This window comes from Actinia tenebrosa, unplaced genomic scaffold (assembly GCF_029948245.1).
Source record: "Actinia tenebrosa isolate PJP-AT-01 unplaced genomic scaffold, QUT_ActTen_1.0 PGA_scaffold15__27_contigs__length_11533743, whole genome shotgun sequence".
NCBI lineage: Eukaryota > Metazoa > Cnidaria > Anthozoa > Actiniaria > Actiniidae > Actinia > Actinia tenebrosa.
Genome location: NW_028292575.1, coordinates 4,431,598 through 4,457,757, shown reverse-complemented (window position 1 = coordinate 4,457,757; position 26,160 = coordinate 4,431,598). Strand labels below are relative to the sequence as shown.

The window sequence follows — 26,160 nt, the reverse complement described above, 5'->3', positions numbered from 1 at the left end:
CCATTATATTGACTAACAAGTCCTACATTTTTTTTTTTAATTATCTTTCGAATATGCCTTGGCAATAGTGTACACTTTTTCATTTATATCGTTCGCAATAAATAACGGTTAAATATACATCGTATCCATCGAAAACGCTTTTGAAAGATACTACACTTTCTCATTTACAATGCGCAGATAAATAACATTTCAATAGACATCGTATCCATCGAATACGCTAGAAAATATATTTGCTACTCAGTTAAAGTTTGTTAATGTCGTGCTGAGGTTTCATTATGGGGATTGGAAAAAATCGCAGTTCACTAAGTATCTTGTGGATCGAATATGGACGTTACAGTTTTAGTTACATGTGGTAAGAAACAAAAAGAAGTACATAGAAGTACAAAGAAGTACAAAGATAAGAATTAGAATAATAAACCAAGGTTTACCGAATTCAAAAATAGCAAAATGCGTTGTATTTATTAACTTAACTTACTTAAATTCCTTAATGAACTTAATTACTTAAACTTAAATTACTCCGACGATGAAGAAATCAACGTTTAAAATGAATAACTTACGATCTGACCAAAACATGTTCTTGTATGGTTAATGTTGTGAAACAAGCTTGACCCTAAAAACGCCCATTTGGACTCTATGTGTTGTAGAACAATGATGAATATTTTTATGACAAAATATATGTCATGAAGGTTTAAAAGAATAATGTTCCGAGGGTTAACGAAAGATGAAAATACTGGTCGACAATAGGTAGAAGGAAAAAATGATAGACTTACTTATCGAATGCCTCCTTGGTCATTTGGTTCCTTGGTTCCTTGCTTTGTAGATTCCTCGCCTTCATGATTCCTTGATTCCTTGGTTTCTTCTCTCCTTGGTTTCTTTCTTCCATGGCTTCTTCCCACCTTGGTTATTCCATGCTTGAGTATTCCCTACATGTTTCCTTCCTTCACTGCCTAATTGCCTTCCTACCTAACTGCCGTAGTGGCTAACCTTCTTTGCCACGTCTTTCACGACGTCTCCCTGAACGCAGCGACAGCATGCCCGAAAGAAAGGCATAAACTATCCCCAAGGCCCGGCAACCCGGGCGGCGTCCTTCGTCGAGGCATTCGCTGCAAAGCTAGGCCTCTCCACGACAGAAAGTCACAGTTTAGCCAACGGCGATGTCGGCGCAACCGCTTCTTAACTTTATTTGTTTCCTGTTGAAACTCGTGGTTTGAAGCCGCAATAAATCCCTCGAAACAAACTCTTGTGCTCGCTTCGAAGTGACCTATTGGGCGCCATTGCCCTTTTTTTGCGTGGTTTGAAGCCGCAATAGATCTCTCGAAACAAACTCTCTAACCTTCTTTGCCACGTCTTTCACGACGTCTCCCTGAACGCAGCGACAGCATGCCCGAAAGAAAGGCATAAACTATCCACAAGGCCCGGCAACCGGGGCGGCGTCCTTCGGCGAGGCATTCGCTGCAAAGCTAGGCCTCTCCACGACAGAAAGTCACAGTTTAGCCAACGGCGATGTCGGCGCAACCGCTTCTTAACTTTATTTGGTTCCTGTTGAAACTCGTGGTTTGAAGCCGCAATAAATCCCTCGAAACAAACTCTTGTGCTCGCTTCGAAGTGACCTATTGGGCGCCATTGCCTTTTTTTACAATCGTCTTTTCAGCTAATATTTACTACGTTTGCCTTTCCCAACAAGGCTACTTTGGATTCATGGCTGATTTCGCTTTGTTCCCTTTCAGCCCTTTCATGAACTCGTGAAATTCTGTTTACTCATGCATTTCACTTTCATTCATTTGAGTCGTTTCATACTTACTAGCCGCAGCCTTATTGTCTCAAATCTCCCCGAACGCATGGCCGGCATGCCCGAAATCCAAGAGGCTTATAGTATCCCCAAAGCCAGGCAACCGGCGCGGCGTTCTTATGCGAGGCATTTGTTGCGAATTTACGCCTCTCCACGACAGAAAGTCTGTTTGCCCTTGCCCTTTTTGACAAACGTCTTTGTAGTTAGTATTTACAACTTTGGTCTTCCCAAGCAAGGCCAGTTTGGATTCATGGCTGATTTCACTTTGTTCCATTTCAGCCCTTTCATAAATATATGTTATGATTTTTATTTCTTTTTTTACATTACTAATATGTGGTATCTAGTAATTGTAAATAATGAACTCCGACAATGAAGAAATTAATGTTCTAAATATATGAATTACGATCTGACCAAAGCCTGACTCAATTAACCAACCAAATAATACGCATCCTTATTATCGTTATCTCCCAGAAGGTATGGCCGGCATGCCTAGAATCCAATTGGCTTATATTAACCCAAGGACGGGCAACCTGCGCGGCATTCTTTGGCAAGGCATTCGCTGCAAAGCTACGCCTCTCTCTAAGTCACAGTTTGGCCAACGGCAATGTCGGCGCAACTGCTTCTACAATTGGTTTGGTTCCAATCGAAAATACCGGGTTTGAAGCCGCAATAAATCCCTCGAAACAAACTCTTGTGCTTGCTTCGAGGTGACCTATTGGGCGCCATTGCCTTTTTTTACAATCGTCTTTTCAGCTAATATTTACTACGTTTGCCTTTCCCAACAAGGCTACTTTGGATTCGTGGCTGATTTCGCTTTGTTCCCTTTCAGCCCTTTCATGAACTCGTGAATTTCTGTTTACTCATGCATTTAACTTTCATTCATTTCAGTCCTTTCATACTTTGTAGCCTCAGCCTTATTGTCTCAAATCTCCCCGAACGCATGGCCGGCATGCCCGAAATCCAAGAGGCTTATAGTATCCCCAAGGCCAGGCAACCGGCGCGGCGTTCTTAGGCGAGGCATTTGTTGCGAATTTACGCCTCTCCACGACAGAAAGTCTGTTTGCCCTTGCCCTTTTTGACAAACGTCTTTGTAGCTAGTATTTACAACTTTGGTCTTCCCAAGCAAGGCCAGTTTGGATTCATGGCTGATTTCGCTTTGTTCCCTTTCAGCCCTTTCATAAACTCGTGAATTTCTGTTTACTCATGCATTTAACTTTCATTCATTTCAGTCGTTTCATACTTCCTAGCCGCAGCCTTATTGTCTCCTTATTGCTTGGAGGTGACCTATTGGGTGTCATTGCCCTTTTTTTACGACGTCTTTCATCGGCACATCTTCACATCTAAACTTACTGAAATTGCTATAATTATGATAACTATTTAACTATCTATTATGACTATGTAATAGCTATTTCTATTTTTATATTGCTAAAATTTGGTATCTAATTATTGTTAAATTACCCCAGCAATGAAGAAATTAATAATCGAGATATATAACTTACGATCTGACCAAAACCTGACTCCATTAACCAACCATTGCGCATTATTGTTCTTGAACCATTCGGAGGTGCATTCTTGTGTGGTAATGTTTCATAGAAAGGTCGAACCAACAACACCCATGTAGACTAGACTTACTTGTGGAGTGGTGGGGAAGGGTGAGGTCCAAATCAAGCTTGTCTGTGGTACTGCCCGCCAGGGGTTCCCTGTAAGATGAATATGAAGTTATAATAAGCTAACAGCAATATCAGAAGCAGCAGCAATAACAACAGCATTGTAAAAAAAAGAAACCGCATTATTGTTTACTCACATCTTCAGAGTAGCCTTTAAATCCACAATCACTTTGGTGGTAGTTTCTTGACATATCATTGCTTTTTCTTGAATTTCTAAAATAATAAAATAGATAATTATTAAACTTATAGGTAGAATATGTTTTATAAATATAATTAGATAACAAGATTATTGATTCAAATAGGGTAAAAAAATCAAATAAGATTACCTGACTTTCTATTGATATATGTCATTGCCAGTGATTTAATCTGAAAACACGCACACTAAAAGATAGTCAGTAAAGACACTAAATGCATCAAATTTATTCTACTTATCCTTAATACTTCTCACAATACCGATTTAAATCCAATGCGGCTTCTATATAACCTATATATACCTATACCTTTATTATGGACATCTTTGAAGGAATTTAAAAAGAAGTTGAAGGCATACTTATTTAGGAGAGCCTTTTTTATGTAGTTTTCACGAATATTTGTTCATACTTATATTTTTATATTTTTAGTTATTTATTTATTTTTTGTTCAAGCATATATTTTTATAGTTATTTTATTATGAATATATTTTAACTTATATTATTCATTTTGTTCGCTTTTAATTTTTAACTACAAACGGAAAACTTTCAAAAACAAAGCAGCAGGATATGAAAAAAATGTTAGAAGATAATAGTCTAAACCATGCAAGCAGGCAAGCAGGCAAGCAGGCAAGCAGGCAAGCAGGCAGGCAGGAAGGCAGGCAGGCAGGCAGGCAGGCAGGCAGGCAGGCAAGCAAGAAAAAAGCTAAATAAACAAGCAAACTGAAATATATGCATATATTAGACAAGCAAATTAAACATTAAAGAAACAAAGAAACAATTATAAACTCATACAAACAAATAACAGTGATAGAGGTGACCACCAAAAGCAACTTGCATCCATTTCGCACCATCTCCAGAACCAAACTCATTTTTAGCTTTCCGATTCCTTGGAGGTTTTTTGTCATTAGCCTGAAAAAGATAAATTTCTATAAATTGCCCTATTTCTGAATCACTATGACGTCACTGCTTGTTTATGTGGGGGATCGATAGAATTGCCAAATTGAATTGCCCTAACCCTGACCCAAAATTTGCTCCTAGCAAAACAATTTCATCTAAAATGGCCTGGTTTTCAGATTTAATATGTGTTAATATGCACCAAGAAATATTCTGAGAGTTTGCTGGCCTTATTCTACTTGACTTCGTGGATTGATACGGGTTTTAGAACAATTTTCGATGAATTTGCGTTGATTTCAGACCCCCTCCTTTGCATTTAAACATTAGATTGTTTTGATGTCACGTCATAGTGAAATTAAGGGCAATTGAATTTATACTATACCAACTTTTATCTGTAAAATGCTGTTTATCAGCTTATCAAGTTATTTTTGCGTGTACAGATCTTCAAGAGTTTTGGTCTTACAAAAAATGTATTGACTTTCAAAAAAATGTTAAAATTCACCTTAAACGTCTTCAAGCTTCTATCTTTTTCTGTTTTTCACTTCTTCATTTTATCTTTGGAAACCAAAAAAGGTATTGTCAACATTGTCTGATCAGCCTTCAGCAAAATAAGTGGGTGCATTTACCCTCTGGTTACCCCCCAAAGAGGCAAAGTATTATGGGGATGTGAAAGTAGAGAATAAAATAATTAATATGTTAAATTTTTGTTAAGGAAAAGATACTGTAACTTCAGGGGTCTACTTGCTTCATTGGATACAGTTAGTTCTTTTTCCATTTTTAAAAACAAGCTTTTTAAATATTTTTTAGATTTTGATAAAAAAAATAGAATATTAAGTGTACTGTACGATAGATTTTTTTCTTCTTCATATACTTATTTCATTATTTCATTATTTAACCAATAATCTACACTGAGGCACGAAAATCACAGGTTTTGGATATATCTTTTGTAGCCTAATGTTTCTGTTTTGTTTTCTTTTTCTTTTTCGAGCCCTTGTATACACTTATTTCAATAAAGTTAGTCACCAAAAAACCTAGAAAGCTGATATCACTGAGCATCATGGGAAAATTAAATATCTTAATATTTAGTATTTTAATATCAAACAAGTAAAGCTTTTGATTTGCAGCTTGAGGATGCTCAGAAGAGGTGAGACTGTAACTGGTAAAAGATCTAAAATCCATCAACAGTTATTAAAGCGGTTGAAACATTAAAATTAATGTATCTACCCATAATCGTTATTGGTCTCAGCTTTGTAGCTTTTCAGGCGACTAGCTTTATTGAAATAAGTGTATAAAATGGATATACAGTCAATTCAAAAAACGTTGTTGTCGACTGGCTCAAGCCTACGCGACTTGACCGAAAGGAATATGAGGAAAAATCACTGAAACGGTTAAATATTCGTTCTGAATTAATTGTTCTCGCTAGTAATAAAGAAAATAATGGCAAGAAACAATCCATCAAATGCATGTCTTTGGGTTTAGGGAAAGAAAAACCAAGTAGTTGTGATTCAGTTCACGAATCTGAAAATACGAAGGCATTAAAAAACGTCTCCTCCAACTCTTTCTGCTCGCCTATGAAAGTTCGTGCTGTATTAAACCAGGCATATATAACTAGTCAGATAAAATTATGGAGTCAACTCGGCTTCAATGATTGTTACCCAGAGTTCCTTTCGGTCCAGTCACGTAGGCTTGAGTTGGTTGACGACAACATTTTTTGCATTGACTGTATATGTTTTGTGGAGGCGGGGTTTTCTTGTTTCTGTGTATATATATGTATACATTATACTTAATTTTCTCTTTTCTTATATTCATACTTTTAGGTTCTTAATCACTGATTTTAGCATAGATTTTATTTAGATTCTTATACCAGCTGTTCTATCGTGTCCAGCTGATTGGTTTTTTAAATCAGGGTAAATAAAGATATTATTATTATTATTATCATTATTATTATTATTATTATGTAATATATACAGTATGAGTGGCCGTGTTGTATCAGATATACAACCACGAGGCGTAGCCGAGTGATTGTATATCTGATACAACACGGACACGAATACTGTATATGACTTATCAAAGGTTAGTTCCTTTATTGTGTTTCACTAAAATTTTCAAAATTAAAGTAAATTTGGTAAAGAAAATCCAACTTAAAGCTTATGCAAATGAACACAGTTTTGTATCAGATTTACAACACTCTTCACAGTCGTGCCGTGATATCTGTTGTGTTTTCCTCATGAATTATTAACGAGTTGGATAATATTATTTAATGTGTGGCACTAAATATTCAATGTGTGGTAGGTGTCCATGCACTGAATATTTAATGTGTGGCACTAAATATTTAATGTTTGGCACTAAATATTTAATGTGTGGCACTAAATATTTAATGTGTGGCACTAAATATTTAATTTGTGGCACTAAATATTTAATGTGTGGCACTAAATATTTAATGTGTGGCACTAAATATTTAATGTGTGGCACTAAATATTTAATGTGTGGCACTGAATATTTAATGTGTGCCACTGAATATTTAATTTGTGGCACTAAATATTTAATGTGTGGCACTAAATATTTAATGTGTGCCACTGAATATTTAATGTGTGGCACTAAATATTTAATGTGTGGCACTAAATATTTAATGTGTGGCACTAAATATTTAATGTGTGGCACTGAATATTCAATGTGTGTCACTGAATATTTAATGTGTGTTACTGAATATTTAATGTATGGCACTAAATAAATGTATGAAACTAAATAATTGCATGAAACTAAATAAGTTTATGGAACTAAACAGATGTATGGAACTAAATCAATCAATCCATCAATTCATCAATCAATCCATCCATCAATCCGATAAATAAATAAATAATGATTAATTAAGAATTTAGAACTACACAAAAATTTGATCACTTTTTTTTTAGTTAAAATATCATTACAAAGTTTGTTTTTAAAAGTCTTATTACTCTCTGGAAAGTTTCATGTCTTTTGGTAAACATTCCATTCTTTAATCGATCTTACAGCAAATGCACGTCCACCTTCTGTTTCCTTTGTATGTCTCTGGCAACTCAGATTTAGATTACTGAAGCGAGTAATTCTGCTGTGTATGTCACATTAGTTTTGAGTTTAAGTATCCATCTCTCTATACTTTATAATTTCAATCTTTTTTAGGAGTTTCTACAGTAATGCTTACAAAAATATATTTTCTACGCATAAACATAAAACCATGTTTGCGTTCGGTTTGACGTCTATTAACTATGATTCGGTATAGTAGGAGACTGAATCGGTTTACCTCGCACACGAGACACATTTTGAGGCAGAAAGCCTAGTAAAATGTAGCACTTTAAACTAGATTTTTATCTAGTTGAAAAGAAACGTTTTAACAAAGAATTTTAAAAGCCTTCATTTTCTGCTGTTTCTTTTTTAAAGTTCTAAAATTTACTCCAAAATCAAAGAATCTGAATAAAAAAAAACACAAATACCCCACTACCTCTCTATACGTTTTAATTTCAGTCTTTTTTAAGAGTTTTTCTATTAAGTAATGCTAACGAAAATAAGTATTTTCTACGCGTAAAATAAGAAAGTCTTACCTCATTAATTCGAAGTCTTCGCAGTGCAACTGAGTTAAAAATTTGAATCTGCGCCTTTTACGAAGACCATGTGCACCTTTTGCTGTTCATTAACAGAAAATGTACATTCATTTGTGCCAATACTTGTATCAATAACGTGTAATGTACTTTCATCAACACCACAAGTAACATCATTAGCGCGGATCAACTTTCAATAAAGATATTTGAATATGCGTGTACATTCATGGACATCAATAGACTATCAATAGCGCGTTTGTACATTCATGTGCGCGGAATGTATTTTCTTGTGCGCGTAATTAAACTTCAATAACACGAATTGACAAACGGTTGCGTTAATTGACAATCATTTACCCAAAAGTGAAAGTTCATTAGTGCCATTAGCATAGCCATTGACAATCTATAACGCGTTTGGACAATCATGAGCATCAATGTAGCATTATTTAACGTGGTTCGACAAACATTTGCATTATTCAAATAAACATTTAAAGAAAAAAAGGAATCATTAGCGTTTTAACAATTCACAAAAAAATTAAGATAGAACAAAAGCTGATTTACATGTACTGTGTAAAAACGATAACCTTAACTTCTGAAGGATATAAAGAAGCCGTTGAACGCAATAAGCCTTTTCATAGTTTAAGAACCGATTCCACTGCGCATGCGATTTTATCCCGAATTTCTCACCTTCTTTTGTTTAATTAAGAACAATAGAAGGTTTAGACAAAAGAAGGTAGAAATTCGGGATAAAATCGCATGCGCAGTGGAATCGATTCTTAAACTGTGAAAAGGCTTATAGAGACCTACATTTAGCGATAGCAGTCACTTTTTGTACGATATGCTACCAAGAAATAGAATTTAGAGCACTAATTGTAACGCAAGAGAGATTTTGCTTACTAACATTATGTTATTAAAGAAAAACGCTAATGATTGCTATTTTTCTCTATGTTTATTTTATATCATGCAAATGTTTGTCGAACCACGTTTAAGATTGCTACATTGATGCTGATGATTGTCCAAACGCGTTATAGATTGTCAATGGTAATGCTAATAGCTCTGATGAATTTTCACTTTTGGGTATAAGGAAATTAGACCACTGTTATGACTGTTCTTTATGTAATAGCTGATTTTAATTTCAATTATGATTTATATTTTCATTCATTCATTCATTCATTCATTCATTCATTCATTCTTTCTTTCATTCTTTCATTCATTCATTCATTCATGCATTCATTCATTCATTCATTTAGAAATTTATGAATTTATTCATGTATTTATTTATTTTTGGGAGGGGTCTTACTTCACTCCTCCATAACTATTTTAATCAAGAATTCTACTACCATGTATTAAGTTGACTATTGAAAATCACTCTAGTCAAGTTATTTTACCATTTATTTTAGAGTCCATTTACATTTTCTATGCTAGATAACCCATGTTTGGGATCTATTTACTTATGCCTCCAAGCAATACACATTCGTCTTTCCAAACATTGCTAAACATTTCCATTTATCATTATACTATTACCTAGTAAACTTTTCTTTCTCACATGTTATAGCATTTTTCAAATATTTTAAAATCTTCTGTCTTAGGCCTTTCTAAAGCTGTTTAAGCAAAAAGACAAAGACACAAAAAAAAGGCGCCTTCAAAGTTCAACAGAAAGTACAAAAAATTGCACCCAAAAAGTCAAGACAATTTGTCTGATCACAGGCAATTCCAGAAAAATTATCGTTTTCACCAACAAACAAACAAAATACCTTTCCTAACCAAAAAAAACCATTAAAAATTCGCCTCTTTAAATCTGTCTAGACACTGATTCCACGCACCGACAACACTCAATTGGCTTCCTAACAACCCCTCTCTACGTGACTTATGACGTCACCACGCTGCCGCCAACGCGTCTGCCATACTGCATCCGGGAACCCAACAACATACAAAATGGCGCACCACAGGAAACCCACTACTCAACAAACACATAGGCTCCTGCTAACAAAAACAATACGGACAACAAGTCTTTGGCCACCTTCCACTTTGCTCCTCGCCTTACGGCCACCTCTTCTATGGCCCAACGAACTCCTCATGAAGGTGCCCAAACACAGATCCCGCATCGAGGCTCGGCACTCCAGCAGGTAATACAAAACCCCCATTGTAGATGACCAAACACACAAAACCCTTCCCGTGTTACCAACGAGTACGAATCCACACAGTTCTTCGTGTAGATACCGATTTAAACCCTCATTAGGCTTCATGATGCTTTCAGGTACCTCGCGGCCGATCTTTCTCTTCCCATCTTCTTGCGACGAGCGACCGACCGACCGAACGAGCTCGATTCCAACCCTCTCATTAATTATGATGCGTCTGCAAATCTCTCCATGCCTGCTGCTGTATTACTACTGCACTCCTCGTTAATATTACTCCACCTTTTACTTCCACTTCTAGTTCAACCCAACCTGCATATTATTTAACAATTCCAAGCCTGCTCTCAAACCAAGGTAAGCCACCTTTCTCTATTACTACCCCTCAACCACACTCAGCTCAGCGCCTAAATAACCGCTTACTAATATATACGTATACCACTTCATTTACGACGGGATGCTTCGTTTATTATTTCTGCTGCTTCGAATTTCATTCTCACATCAACACCCATTCAGTATTTATTTTCCTATTATGGTCATTTTCATTTTCCACAACACTAAAACTTATGCTTTTCTTTAATCATGCTAGCTAGTTACACTTTACTTCATATGCAACGCCATGCCATATTATATCCCATCAATAGAAGCAATATTTTTTACAACACCTCATAGAGCTGCCATGTCGAAATCCATCACTAGTATATCCCATCACTTAGTGCGATTCCAAGTCACACGCGACCAACTGAGACCTAAATCACAAAAGAAAAATTGAGTTTTGGTGGACGCCAATCAAAAGGGTTTCTTAAACATGTCTAAGGATTCCGATTCTGAATTTCAGAAGCTTAACTGCAAAGCTATCGGTATTGACTTATCCTATCTTGAAGAAACTCAAATCATAGTCAATACCGATAGCTTTGCAGTCAAGCGTCAAGATTCGGAGACGGAATCCTGTGACATTTTTGAGAAAATATATCCAGAGCGAGAAATGAACACACGACAAGAAGCATGAGTTAAGGGCAACAGTTTTTGCACATTTGCACGTATTCACGTGAGTATTTACATCAGTCCTGGTGTAGAAACCAATTAGAAACAATAAAAACTCTTTTGATTGACGTCCACCAAAACTCAATTTTTTGTTTGTGATGAAGGTCTAGTTGGTTGCGAGTGACTGGGAATCGCAGTAACATATCACAATGCTAGCTTCTCTTACATTTCTAAAGAGAAATTGTGATAAACCAAAATGAAAAATACCAGTATTTTTTATTTCTTTCTTTATATTAAATCTCATTATTCATACAGTAATGATAAAAAGGTAAATTATACACTGTGAAAAGATGATAAAACTTACTGACGTTTCGGAAGCTAGTAAAAGACTCTTACTTTTAACTTTTACTCTGATGAAGGACTAGCATCCACAACGTCAGGGACAGGTCAAAAATTAAAGGGGTAGGGCTGGTGCATTATATTTTTGGCCTGTATATCTTTTAGTGGCCCCTCCTTTCCTTATATATAAAAAAATTGCAAATTTTTTTCTGGCCCTCCTCTCCCCCATAACTTATAATTTAGGCTGACCTTGTTTTTAATAATTAGTAGTAGACGAGTTGCACATCTTCACGGTCTTGTTGCCACAGTAGTCGTCATTCTAGTATCAAACTCTTCTGTGTCATCTCTATTCCCACCACAACTTTCTTCTTCATCAGTATGTGAGCAAAGTTCAGCCAATAATTATTTGTTATTCATCACAATCATCATCTGAAGATAATGCAAATTCTGCACTCGCATCAGTGTCAGTGTCACTGCCAGCCTCTCTGTAGTTGTCCCATCTATTTTGTTCCACTGCATGGAGATCGTGTGTTATATGCCTCTGAACTGTATTTAATTTATAACCTTCCTTTTACCACGGCACTTCAGTTTATGAAACTCTAACTACTTATTATCTTGGACAGCTACAGTTTGTTTTCTCAAAGAGCCATCATCAAGCATTGCAATCCAGTAGTCTTCGTACTTTTTTTGCCTATGCAGATTTCTTTTCAGTTTTGTCTTCCTTTCTTTTTTCTTTGCACAGTTCAAGTAATTTGAAGTGTTCTAGATAGCTCTTAACGCACCCTTCAGAGACTACAAACTTTCTACTAAATTTCAATATTGAGGTGGGATCTTCTAGAGAGCATTCACCTGAATCAAAGGCTTTTTTCAATTCCACCCTTGGTATACATATGATGGAAGTGATACACATACTTCATAGCTTAATACGTACAGTCAGTTATTTCATTTGAAAACAAAAAAACGAAAACAACAATTACATGATTCATTACGTTTAGAATTAATTGTTTATTTATTTATTAATTGTTTGCTTATTACTTAGGAGCTCTAAAAACTGTTGGCTTCAAAAATATAATAAACAAAACAAAAATACAAAACTTTTTGATTTAACTTTCCTTTGGGAGACTTGATAATATCAGCTTGATCCAGTGACAGCATAATTCATTTTTTATATTTCTTTTCACCTAATTTTTATGCACAAAAAAGTTTGGCCCTCCCCTTAAGACTTGCACAATTCTTTCAGGCCCTCCCTTTTAGCCTGCATGACAAATAATGACCCTCCCCCCATTAGCACCACCCTTCCCCCCTCTAATTTTTGACCTGTCCCTCAGTAAGTTTTTTCATTATTTCACGGTGTATAGTTTACCTTTTTAAAATTACTGTTTCATTAGAAACAATGACCCAGCTCAAACTAGTTTTTAGCTAGTTATCTCTTCGCATTATTTGTATATAATTCTATACTTTTTATCACAAATGTAACCTTCCTCAATGTAAAATCCAGGTTTCATCTATTATAGAACGATGCAACATTGTTGGCCAGTTAAATGTAAACAGATCAAAAGTGTAACAGTAAATTCTTCATTCTCAATATCGTTATCACATTAATAGATCACACACCTGAATACTAATGAAGGGTGCTTTATTGGATAGAAAGGTTTTATGAATGTTTTATAAACTATCATTTTTCAGAAATATGATCAACCTTTTTCTCTAGACAAATAGTTTTACCTATATCACATAATTTTATATATATAGATATTATTTTTTATTCAAACATGGATGTCTCATCATACAAAAATGCTCTTCCCAAGAGCTGTGTTAAAGCTTATAATAGAATAATAGATATAAATTGTATAACTAGAAATAAAAATATAATTATATAAATGTATAACTTATATATATATATATAACTTATAAGATATAAATAATTGGAGTTGTCAAAAATATTGAATTGCAAGTCACATGTTTATATAAGATTATCGTTGTTATGTGTATGTCTTATCTTTTATTTTGTATAGTTTCTTTTTCAACCAGTTTTATCCTTCTCCTTTTATATTTACAACATTTTTAATATTGTATAATAATATATGTAAATCATTTTTAATCCCGAAAACCACCTAAACATTATTAGTCATGGTAAGGTGTTAACCCTGACTAATAATGTTGTTATTATTATTATTGACACTTTATTGAGTTTGAATTTACATTGTAAGCAGCATAGCGAGATAACTCCTGGGCTATTCTGATCTATATTCTATAATTACAAGTATGAATTTCAGTATTGTTATTCCTCTTTCTTTCTTTATAGGTATAAAAGTTCTTCACTATTTCAACATTTAGTGACCAAAATCCATTTTTGACTTTTCATTATCAGGTACTGTGTTACTTGTGTGTTCTTATCAGTTACATATTCATTTAGATCAGTTTTCAGGCTTTGATGATACATACCCAGGGAGGAGGTCAAACACCACATTTACTTGACAATTTCTATAATCAGGGAATTGATGTTTGATGCCTGCCCTAAGTTCTCTGTATTTGTCTTGCTTGTATTGTCGTCTCTCTGATAGCTTGCCAACTCCACACACTGTTCCTTCAATCAGAAGGCACTTCTTCTACTCTTATCTTTGACAACAATGTCAATTTTGGTTGTACCATTCTCTGGTGCTTTTTTAGATGGAATGGAATGTCCCATATGATCTTTGGTTGCATATTCTCTATGATTAGAATGGGTGATCTATGTTGATACCACGGCCGGTCTTGATCACTGTGTTCTTTAAAACCATATACTGAGAATAGACTAAATGGTTAGTCAATCTCGTACCCAGAGCCTGCGTTTCTTTCGGCCTGCGGCAAAGAACGAGGGCTCTGTCATTATCCATTTTTGGCGCATGCGCAGTTTTCCGGAAGTGAAACATAATCAATGAAAATCATGCTTTCAAACCTGCCTTCAAACAGATTTCTGTATTTAATTACGTTCGAAATAAGAATTAGAAATCGGGAAAAAATTTTTTTTTGGCAAGTCTTTTAACGTAAGCACTCTTATACCGGAAGTCCAAGAAATCCTGGTCTCAAAAAATTGATTATGCCAGAGCCCTTGTTCCTTGCCTCAGGCCAGAAGAAATGCAGGCTCTGGGTATGAGATTGGTGGTTAGTAGTAAGGTCTCAGCATTTTGTCATGTCATGACTTATAGAGACTGTGCTAGTTCTGAGCATGCACTCATTATACGGGTGACTGTTTCTTGTTTTTGTGAGCACATTCTGCACCTCAAGTCATATATATAATAATACTAATAATTATTATTATAATCATATATGATCTGAAGTGCGGAATGTAAATTGTAGCAACCCTACAGGGCACATATATGCAAGCTTATACCTATAATAATAATAATAATAATAATAATGATGTTTGAAACTTTATTAGTCATTTTGAGGTTCAAGGAAAAACTTTTATTACAATAATATTTAGAATAATATTTAAACCTTAATAATACTAAATATATATATATATGTATTTGTTTGAGAAGAAAAAGTCAAGACAACATTTTTCCTGACAAGCCTGTTTCGTGAATTGCTTCACTCTTCAGGGGATTTAATGATAAGAATATTCGTTACTATCATTTATATAGAAAAAGTATACATAGTTAATTAGTGGATGTAGTTTAGCTGTTGCGTAGTAATGCTTTGTTTCTGTGGTGGCATGAAGATACAAGTTCGTTTCGCTTATTTAATGATGAGAGTTCCGGTCGATAGATTATTAGAAACTTTTCTTTAAGACAAAGGTTACATCTTTTGCTGGAGCAGTTGTAGGCGGAGCTTGAAGATAGGCGCGTCCATTATTATTATTATTATTATTATTATTATTATTATTATGATTATTATATGTTTATTTCAACTTTAGACATTTTTGCTCCATGAATACAGAATATTGCAGGCATGAATAGTCTCAGCAAATATCTGCATGACTGGTTTTACAAAGATGTATACAAATGATTATTGTCATCATCATCGTCATCATCATCATCATCATCATCATCATCATCATCCGTGCATGCATACATGTGCCCTGTATGATTGCTACTATTGGACCAAAGCTTTCATATTTATTATTCATAATTATTTTCTTACAACTAGTGTCATAGTTGCAAGAATAGAAATATACTAGTAATAATAATACTGATGATAATTTTAAATAACAGCAACAATGACAGAAGGAGTAAATAGATTGTCATATTTATGCCTTTAATTATTGCCATTCATATTTGTATTTTGTATTTTGAATAGGATATCCCAATTTATTTATCAATTGACAAGGTTTTCTTTGTTATTCACAACGAAGGCTTTATTTTTGTTATTATCCTCATTATAAATGCAAGGGCAATATATATTTATTAACCCTGTTAATAACTATATATTGACTTTGCACTTATAATGAGCAATTCAGTTCATCATTAATAGAAAACCTTCTCAATTGATGAATAAAATTCTAAATTACCTCGCACGCTGGAAATAAGCATGGTTTATTTTTCTGTTCTGGGTAATTAACTCATACGGATCTCAAGATATAGTTATAGTGCATACCATCTAGGCTCAGACTCCAGCCGTTGGGATTTCTTGCGCCCGTGATACTCTCCCCCATTGTTTCGTGCGTTTGCGATACTCTCCCTAGTAACAGGGGAGAGTATCGCAGGTACGCGAAATCCCAACGGCTGAAATCTGAGCCTACATTAACGTACCATCTTGCTTTGGAAACTATTTTCAATCCAAATTATTGAAGCCAGTCAATAGCCTGCAGTACCACCTTCCTCTAAGGCCCTGTGCCGTTTTGTTTTTGTTTTTAGAAAACTAGTCTGTTGGTCTCCCTGTGTCATGGTGAGAAACGACCAATGATCGGTAGGTAAATTTATTCTCCATGTTGACCATGGGCAAAGACCGGTTTTGACTGCAATACGTGTTTTACATCAGCATAGACTATGTGGAAAGACACTGGACCTCTTGTGTCTCCATACATGAAGTACCAAGCCTGGAGCAATATGTATGTCCCATCAGCCCTTTCGGTCGTCATACATCTTTGTAATCGTGTGATGAAGAGTATTTATGGAGAGACGAAAAATCTTCATTTATAGACGGTAAGAAACTTTCAAAACCTCAAAGGAACTATTGAAATGTTGAATTGAATACTATTGGTTCTCTGAAGGCTTTCCCCCCTGATATTTGCTAGGTTTTTTTGGTTGAAATAGCGATTTTTTGCTGCACTGGACTGTTCGTCGCTTTATTTAAAACTACTTTTCAAACGTACATTTTCTGTTCTTATAAACCTTTTTCATCTTAAAATAACACTTGAAATATTGAGTTTTAGTACTTTTGGTTCTCTGTAGCTTTACTCCATTAATATTTGCTGTCTTTTTGTCGAATTAGCGAATGCTTTTTGTGCAACGTGTGTCTTCGAAACTTGGTTTTAAGCTTTACATTTTGCCAATCTTACGATATTTTGTTGTTGTTGTTTTTGTTTTTTTAACTTTGAAAAGCTTTTAAGAATCTGTATTACATCGTTTTGTGAAAATCTTTGTTCAATTTACTATCTTTTAAAAGAAATTCTAATTTTCTTAATTAAACTGATAAACTAATTTTCTTGGTTTTACTCTCTTTACGTGCGTAACTCTTGCTGGAGAACAGAGATAATTCTATGCTTTGCACTGCGAATCTCTACTGCATGTAACTTTAGTAACAATTCAGACTCTAATAGAACATTTGAATGATAAACTACCTTTTACTCATTAGTTAGTAGTAAAATTGGTGTTGCAAGGTAGCTAAAGACAATATTAAAACCAATAGCCAAGAACAATGTGTTTGGAGCTAAACGATACATTACAAAAACTTTTCACAGTGTATAATTTACCTTTTCACTATTACTGTTTCATTAGAAACACTGATGCAGCTCACACTAGTTTTTAGCTAGTTATATCTTTTCATTACAAAAACTGTGTCCCAGAATGAAATAGAGCTTGCTACACTAATAAAGACCAACAAAATTTGTCTGATATGGTTGGCAATACCATGATTTAGCTGCTATCGTAAAACTTGCCTTAGCCCTGCAGTCACAACATGAATTGAGTTTGTTTTATGTGTTGTTCTCTCCTATGCTACAAGGCTTTCGGTTTCCTTCCTCTGTAAAAATCAACATGCGAGTTGAGAGAGATATTTTCAAAAACATACTACTATAAAAACTGGGTTTTTTTTTGTTGTTAGGGCAATAATCAACATTGACAAAACATTATTTTTACTCTATAACAAAAAACGATTTTTAATGCTATTTCTGAAATAGAAACAGATATTGGATGAGTATGATATTGAAAATTATCATAAATTTTACTCACTCTATTGCTTCTCATGGGCTGAGAGCTCTCACCCAATCCATGATAACTTGTGAATTCCACATAGTTAATGTAACATCTGTAGGTTTTTGCCGCACCATGTCAAGTTCATTCTAGCTAGGGCACATGCAAATTGAAATGCGTTTGGATTTTCTTTGAAAGCAGAACAAAATCCTTATTCTTAGTTACAAAATAAATAATCAAACAATTAGTGAATTTGGTTTTTGCATGACATAAATTATCAAGACCAAGGCCATGTTTTCTGACATTAATAATCAAGACCTCCGACCTTTCAAATTATTCAGCTTACAGCTTTGGCTATGGTTATGACACTGTCATGGTAATATCTTGAAATTTGACAGCATGCAGCATTTTTGGTGTTTAAATGAAATTTCTATTGAAGTTTTGATTGGCCTATGAAAACCATAATGGTTTTCATAGGCCAATCAAAACTTCATGGTCCATTGGAAAGGAATGTTCTGCTCAAATGCCTCTCAAAGGATTCTATTGACAGAATAAAAATAATTTTGAAATTTCAAACTGTTTCTTGATTCTCCATTTTTTATGACAGCGACTCAAAAAAAATGCTTATTTCATCCGTATTAGTTATGCCAATTAATGCTATCCTGTTTAGATGCATGTTAATCTCCATTTTTTTCCTTATCCAGAGGCCACTTGGGTGCTTAAAAGGACTTACACTATTTATGGCGTGGCTTCTTAAACTGATGTCACTTGACCAGTTAGACAGGAGGAACCTATCAAAATGTGGTATGAAAACAATGCATTCTAGCTATGGGCGCTGGAGCTAGAGCAAGAACTTATGATTCCTAAATATGGTGTTTCCGCACAAATGAGGCAAGTGATTTTTATACTGTGGTTGTTTGGCTTTGAGGAAATATTATAACCTGAATTTCAGATCCCATGCATGTGGAGGGGATGGGAGGAGAGTGAAGAAAGGGAGAGAGGAGGGGCCAACTCCAACGCTTTTTGGTACTTGTGTCGCATGTACATATACTGGATGCCCCAACTGATAGGACAAAGACTAATAAGGATTTACTAGAAGTATATAACAAAATCGTCATCAATATAGGAAATTTTCTGAAAAATATATTTATTACCAGTTTACCTGTGGAACACCGGTCATAAATACCTTAATTTTCAACTTCCACATATGTGAAGCATAGAAATGAGTTATCGTGAGTGAACTGAATATGAAAATGTGTCACTCTCTCACTCACTCACTCTCTAAGATTTAGTAGATCAGTAATTAAATGATTATGAATTGTCTCAAGTCATCTGCTTAAGAAGTTTACACAAAACCTACTTTCAGATGTACATTTCTTAGAAGCTGTCTAGCACTGATTTGAGCATGCTTACACTAGCACATACTGTAGTTTGACTTTCAGAGTATATGTATTCTTGGTTTTCATCTACATCATCAAAAATGTTGCAAGGATTTATATCAAACAAAACTTACACAGGCCGAGAGAGTAGCCAAAACTATATATATCTCAGCCAAAACAGTGCTGAAAATAGTGGTAAGATACAAGAGCCCAAGCATAGAAGTATGCCAATGATTATCGCCAATTAAACTTTAAGCGTCGTATTGTAAAGCCAGAGATTCAAATACTACTGAAATAGAACCAAAAACATTTCATTTTTGAAAGAAAAAACAACATTCACTTTTGAAGAACGCTTTTGTCTTGATAAGCAATAGATATTAGTTAATGAGCTGTGCAAATATCGTTCATATGCGTGGAAGAGCGCATGTTTTTTTGCATGCAAAAACACTCAAATGAGCGTAATTGGAAGTAAGTTGCACGCGCGAGAACCCACGTGAAATGTTACGATACATCTGAGCTGTACTGTAGGTTCGGTGGAAGGTCGACTAAGGGCCTATGTGGCGGCAAATGTCAAACCAATGTCGATCTTAATTCACTCACCCAAAAAAAAGTCCAAAATAAGAAGTTCAAAAATGAAGTTCAAACACAATTTTTTTGACAAATGTCTGCCAACTGTCAATTTCTACAAGCACTAAACAAAAGCAAATAACATCTAAACATCGGTCAAAATAATTCCAAATCACATCCAAATTGAAGGAACGACATTACATTATTTCTGTTTGGAGTTTTAATTCACAGGAGTGGAAAAAAGAAAATGAAGACCAGAGAGATGAAAGCAGCTCAGTTTTCTTGTCGTATTCAGTCTGTCTTGCAAAGGCCTATTTCTAAGTCCATAAAAATACACATCTGAATCGTCTAACTCTTCTTTAATCCTTCTGCTTCTTCTTCAAAACCACATAAGTTGCTTTCATCTCATGAATCTTCAAATTTAAATTAAATTGGTTTTCAACACTATTTGCCATGGTTGTTTTTGTGTCTGTGCAAGCGCAAACATTCTTGGAATTCAAACCTCATGGTTTTCTTAATCATAGTGAATAATATACACTAAAAAAGCCATCTGATTGGTTAATTAATGACGCTTATTGTTATGGCGATTAAAAAAACCAAAAAAAAGCCTTCTTGGGGAGGAGAAATTGTTTTTGCCAGTGCCTTTTTTTAGGGGGTTTCAGACGTCATAGGAAATGTGGATGGTTTTTCTTTCGGGCGGTTTCAGGCACCGTAGGAGTCAAAGGGTTATGAGACCTGAGTTGTGGCTGGAAAAACATCAACACTTTTTAGTAACCAGTTAGCTTGTTTACGATAATGTAAGTCCATATTCTGAATTTTCCTGAGTTTAGTTCCATTTTCTTAGAAAACAGTGCTAAACTTTGTATTGAAGGAAGCCATTTTGTTTACTTTGTGTGTAATCTGAGAGTATCTCACTGGTAATTAATCCTTTCGAACATGCACTTTGTGAAGAATATAGTGTTACCCACACAGAGCAAGTAACAGAAATTTGGCCTCTTATAGCAGACCTAATCAGTTGGTGTTTTTCTTTAAGCGCCCAAATCATAAGGTTGAGTTAATAGTTGGATTATTCTAAAAGTCCTAAAGATTAGTACACTTCATTGCGTACCCCATACTAGTAGGTCTTCTGGCTAACAAACCCTGTCTTCATTCAAGTCTGTATAATTAGACTGACAGCTTAATTAGCTTAATTGGTTCTTTGCTGGTTTTTCTACTTAAATCTGAAGAATTATCTTTTCTCCTCATTATTTATTGTACATAACCTTCTCTAGTTTAAGAATGCATTTTTTCTTTTTTCTGATGCAACCTAACTCAATCTTACCTTTTTTATTTTGATGTAAATAATTTAAAGGTAAACCTATGTTCTAACATTTTAGTAAATGAATGAACTGAAGTGATACATTTGCATATTCAGAGCCCTTGTAATAACTCATTTTATTCATCCTCTTCCTTTGCCTTACCCTTTAGTTTTCTTTTTTATCTGTGGTAAGCTTTTTAAAGCCACTTTGAGCTCCTGGGAATGGCCTATTCGAATTTATTATTATTATTATTTAACCAATTGTGCGTACCGCAAACCTTTTTTCTAGCAAAGATTTTGTGTTAATCTTGTGAATTTTTTCCAAATTCATTTTGTTTTATGCAAAAAAAAAAATTAAATATGTAATTTTTGCTTTCCAAGTTTTCAGAAAATGCATACTTTATGCCAAATAACCTCTATGAGCTTTTTAATAAATTGCTTATCAATCCATAATTAATACTTTTCTAAATTTCTTTTCAGGTCATTCATCAGGAGAGAATTATCAGTAGCCATGTTTGCCAGAGGTATGTTCCATGTATTACTCTAACTTACACATGAAAATAGCAAACATTCTTGAGTAAGACAGTACTTTCTGCTTTGGGAGGTTTCATGACTGAGTGCTGGTCATCAAAATTGAAATGTTTTGGATCTAAACATTTACTGTAATTTTCATAAACATGTAAACTCTGTACATGTAAAAGCTGCATGAAAATTGGAAATTTTTTGTTATAACCAGAGAGGCTCAATCATTACTGTAAGGATATTTGCATCATTAGACTAGGGGCATTATTATTTTCTAACATCTTTATTTTCAATTTTTTTCCCATTTGTGACAATATTTTTTTTGTTTAAATAGTGCTTGGCGGTCACTTAACTGTGACCAATCTTGTACCCAGAGCCTGCGCTTCTTTCGGCCTGAGGCAAAGAACAAGGGCTCTGGAATAATCCATTTTTGGCGCATGCGCCGGCTTAATTCCCAAAGTGAAACATAATCAATGAAAATCATGCTTTGAAACCTGCTTTCAAACAGAGTTCTGTCTTTACTTCATATCAAAATAAGAATTAGAAATTGGGATTATATTTTTTTATTTTTGGCAAGTCTTTTTATGTGTGCACTTATACTGGAAGTCCAAGAAATCCTGGTCTCAAAAAATGGATTACAGCCAGAGACCGGCCTCGTTTTTCACCACGGCAGGAAAAAATGCAAGCTCTGCGTACGAGATTGAACTGTGACATGTTCCAGTTATACCTTTGCTTGTTGTTTTGAAGGTTTATTACTCCCATGATGTCCAATCCAATACTTTGAATCCAAGACTTTGAAATTTTGATGGGAATAGTTGACATGCACAATTTTTGGATGTTCATACATTCTTCTTACATTTTCATTTTATTTCTTCTTCTTTTATTCTGTCATTCATCTTGCTGTCCACCTGCAGAAATCAATGTAACAGTGCAACAAAATATAAACTCTCTTTATCAGGAATACATGGTTAATATATTTAATAATCTTTGTACAGGGTGCACATCTGAGAGTCTGCTTACATGAAGAGAACAGAGAAAAGAACAAAGAACAGATAAAAGAGGAATTCGAACAGAGAATGAAAGGAGAAAAGAGGACTGACAACAAAAAATAGATTAAAAAATAGAATAGAGAGAGAGAGAGAGAGCAGGGCAGGATAAGAGTGTTTGCACATTGTTTAACATGTTTCCTCCTACCTTTTAGTGGCAGCATAGGCATTTGTACATAATACCATATGGTTGTGTAAATGGTTGTTTCATTCTTTCTGTTCTTCAAGTGGGTTTCTTCCCAATATCCACACTAATCAAACCCTCCTTTTGACTCTGCAGTAGTGGTGTCTCTGTCATTAAAAACATCAAAGCATCTGTTTATTCATCCACCCATCCATCAATCCATCCCTCACTCAGTCTATCCCTCTTTCCATCCCTCCCTCTATCCCTAACTCCCTCCCTTCATCCCTCCCTCCATTCCTCTCTCCCCCCTCCCTTTCTCCCTCCCTCTATCCAGCCATCCATTCTTTCCCAATGCCTACTATGCTGTCCCACACACAGAAAACTAATTTAAAATCTCTATAAATATGTACATGCTTACTTACAAGACTTGTTGTTCTGTTGCCAGGTTGAACCGATGACTTCATAACGCAGCTCACCACAGTCATCTTTTAAGTCATTCACTTGTGTCTCTGTCATTAAAAACACAAAGCAGAAATAATATTTTCTACCTCATTTATCCATTAATCTATTACCCTTTCATCCATCCTCCCAACCACTTCATCAGTTTATTCATCCACCCATCCATAGATCCCTCACTCCCTCTATCCCTCCATGCATGACTCCATCCATCCATCCATCCATCCATCCATCCATCCATCCATCCATCAAGGTTTATAAGGCAATAGTTGAACCGTATTTCAACTATTGCTGTCTTGTTTGGGACAATCTTGATGAAACACTATCTGACAAACTTCAGAAGTTACAAAACCACGCCCCAAGGATAATTACAGGTTCCCCTTATCGTATTGTTCGTATGGCTAAAGTATTTACTGACTTAAAATGGGTTCCTTTAAAAGAGATGAGACTACAACAAAAACCAATAATGATGTTTAAGATCGTAAATGGTTTGGCACTGTCTTACCTCAAGGACATATTTGAAGGTTATGACGACATCAATTACAATCTCAGATGGTCTGACAAAAATTTGAGAATCCCCAAAGCCAGGACAGACTATTATAGATATAGTTTTGCATTTACAGGAGTCCGTCTTTGGAATTCTCTGCAAAACGACATCATAAACAAACAAAATATTTCACTAAGAAGAAAATAAAGCTTTAAAACTTTAGCGCAAGCAACAAGTAACAATTTGTTCAATTTGCTTATTTTTGATTTTAAATTTGTAGTTTTATGGATTCTAGGTAGACAAGCTAAAATTTTACGTAATTTGTAGTTGATGGAGATATTGTGCTTATATAAAGATTATTATTATCATTATCCATCCATCTATGCATCCCATCCCTGCATCCATCCATCCATCCATCCATCCAACTATCCATGCATCCCATCCCTGCATCCATTCATTCATCCATCCATCCAACCAACTATCCATGCATCTATTCATTCATCTATCCATTTCTCCCTCCCTCCCTTCCCCATCCCATGCACTACTAGTGGCACAGTAAATGGCCAGCCTCAAAACACTTTTGCAAAATTATATTTTGTTCTCTGTTGATCAGGGACGGCCGAACCGGGAGGTCTGGGGGGCTTTAGCCACTTTTTGTGAAATTTTAATACATTTTCACTAAACTCAGCCCCTCCCCCCACCCCCACCTTGCCATGCAATGTCGCTATTGAGCCCCCCAATCAAAAAACTGCTCCGCAGTCCCTGTTGATATTGAATGAAGATTGGATATCATTTTAGGACAGACAACAAGTAGAGTATCTTATTTCAAGTTACTTTCCCAATGTTATGTTACTATGTTATTATGTTAATATGTTATTCATTTTAAAATAACTTACAAGTTTCTCACATGCTGATTGATTTATTTGTATCATGGATAAGAGGACAGACAGATAAAGCTGATGTCAATGAGTGTGCACTCTTTCCGTTGGTTGTTTTGATTACTAAAATGAGAAGTTTTTGTTTTTTCTCAAAACAGCTAAGCCTTGTGGATCCACACTACTTTGACAATGCCATGATACAATTTATCGTCAATAAGAAGACAGACACATAAAAAACTGGAGTAAATTTGTTAAATGCACATTCAGTATGTACCATTAAAAAAGTTTGCTATGCTCATGACCAGGTAATTAAATAGAGGGGGGAGGGGGGGGGGGGGAAATGCATGGAGATGGTAATTTTTTTTCCACAGGAATCCCATACTTAACATACTTATTGACTGGGACCAAGGGTAACTGTGGTCACAAGACAGCGATGTTTCCTGAGGTGGAGCCGGGGGAAAAAAACACACTGCTTTCCCACACACTGATACCCTCTCGCCCAATCAGAGTATGAGAAAAATGGATTTGGCAGTTGGTATATAACAAAAGTATTTGTGAACCTAATGTGTTTTCAATGTAACTATTTTTACTCGTAATATAAACTGTTGTTTGTGTCGTTCTTGGTTTAAAATAGTAGCGATTACCAGCTATTTGATTAATTTAAAAAAAACGCTTCTCCCTACGAGCCAAGGAAGTCAAGCAACACTGTGATTCGTGCAAGCATTTGAGTGGGGAGGGAAGATTTGTTTATAAAATATTATGTGGGGACGACAATTATTCCACAGCAAGGAAGGGTTTATTATATGCATTTACAAACTAAATGAAACTTCCCCTCCCCTCCCCCCTTTCATCTAAATAATTAATACTTACAAGAACTGTCTATTATTAATACCCAGAAATAATAATCCTACACCCTTACAATCATTAAAGCAGCAAAAAAAGGTGAAATAGATAACTAAGTAATCATTTTACCTGTCTTGAATTAATTTAAAAGGTTCGCTTACCGTAGAAAGAGCGATATTTTCTGCAAACCTTTCCAAACACGAACTTCCGCCATCTTGTTTTGACTGGAAATGTGTAAGAACACAGGAAGCCCAATTTAGTTAAAAATACCAGATGGAAAAAAGTCGATAATAAATATCCTTCGTTGAAAATAATGAGCTTATAGTTAAGAAGTTGTACTAAACATATTAATAAATCAACCAAGAACACGGTGCAACACTTTATTTATCCTTCGCCTTTGTTTTCCCGTATAATTCCTCTGGAATGAGATGGACTTGGGAATGAACGGAGTGAAACACAGAGTAAAACCTTAAATCTTGGGCTTGAATGGGAATAATGGACCCTTAGACACCGAGTGTAAGGTAATGCTTGTGTAAAAATCATGCAAAGAAAAGCTGTGTAATAATACAATCATGTCCACATTGTATGCTATCTGCCTCAGATTGGTGTCACATTTCAAGCACTCTCCTCCTTCAGATTCTTGTCAACCCTCTTTCTT

General features: G+C 35.2%; 1 protein-coding gene and 3 long non-coding RNA genes across 10 annotated transcripts; 1 reads left to right on the top strand and 3 right to left on the bottom strand.

The window, feature by feature from the left end:
• Positions 1–3,250: 3,250 nt before the first annotated feature.
• LOC148910895 (uncharacterized) lies at positions 3,251–3,936 on the bottom strand. The gene is made up of 3 exons (XR_016119918.1): positions 3,783–3,936; positions 3,594–3,669; positions 3,251–3,489 (listed from the first exon to the last, which is right to left on the bottom strand). It is a non-coding gene; the product is annotated as an uncharacterized LOC148910895 (long non-coding RNA).
• A 475-nt stretch (positions 3,937–4,411) lies between these two features.
• On the bottom strand, positions 4,412–8,312 carry LOC148910894 (uncharacterized). Its single transcript, XR_016119818.1, has 3 exons — positions 8,120–8,312; positions 5,044–5,096; positions 4,412–4,556 (listed from the first exon to the last, which is right to left on the bottom strand). It is a non-coding gene; the product is annotated as an uncharacterized LOC148910894 (long non-coding RNA).
• Positions 8,313–9,720: 1,408 nt separating this feature from the next.
• Positions 9,721–24,953, top strand: LOC148910892 (uncharacterized). 7 transcript variants are annotated; one of them, XM_089030320.1, is made up of 8 exons: positions 9,732–10,239; positions 10,550–10,602; positions 13,874–13,939; positions 16,407–16,458; positions 16,536–16,694; positions 18,608–18,794; positions 21,627–21,670; positions 22,664–24,953. In XM_089030320.1, exons 1-3 carry the CDS (start codon positions 10,171–10,173, stop codon positions 13,923–13,925), a joined length of 174 nt encoding a protein of 57 aa, XP_088886446.1. In that variant the 5' UTR covers positions 9,732–10,170; the 3' UTR covers positions 13,926–13,939; positions 16,407–16,458; positions 16,536–16,694; positions 18,608–18,794; positions 21,627–21,670; positions 22,664–24,953. The 7 variants fall into 7 exon arrangements, 6 of the variants coding, with proteins under 6 accessions (XP_088886444.1, XP_088886448.1, XP_088886443.1 ...); XM_089030319.1 differs by having other exon boundaries at positions 9,734–10,239; positions 16,531–16,694; XR_016119843.1 differs by having other exon boundaries at positions 9,896–10,239; positions 16,531–16,694; positions 21,639–21,670.
• On the bottom strand, positions 21,933–23,002 carry LOC148910893 (uncharacterized). The gene is made up of 2 exons (XR_016119844.1): positions 22,863–23,002; positions 21,933–22,576 (listed from the first exon to the last, which is right to left on the bottom strand). It is a non-coding gene; the product is annotated as an uncharacterized LOC148910893 (long non-coding RNA).
• Positions 24,954–26,160: the final 1,207 nt, after the last annotated feature.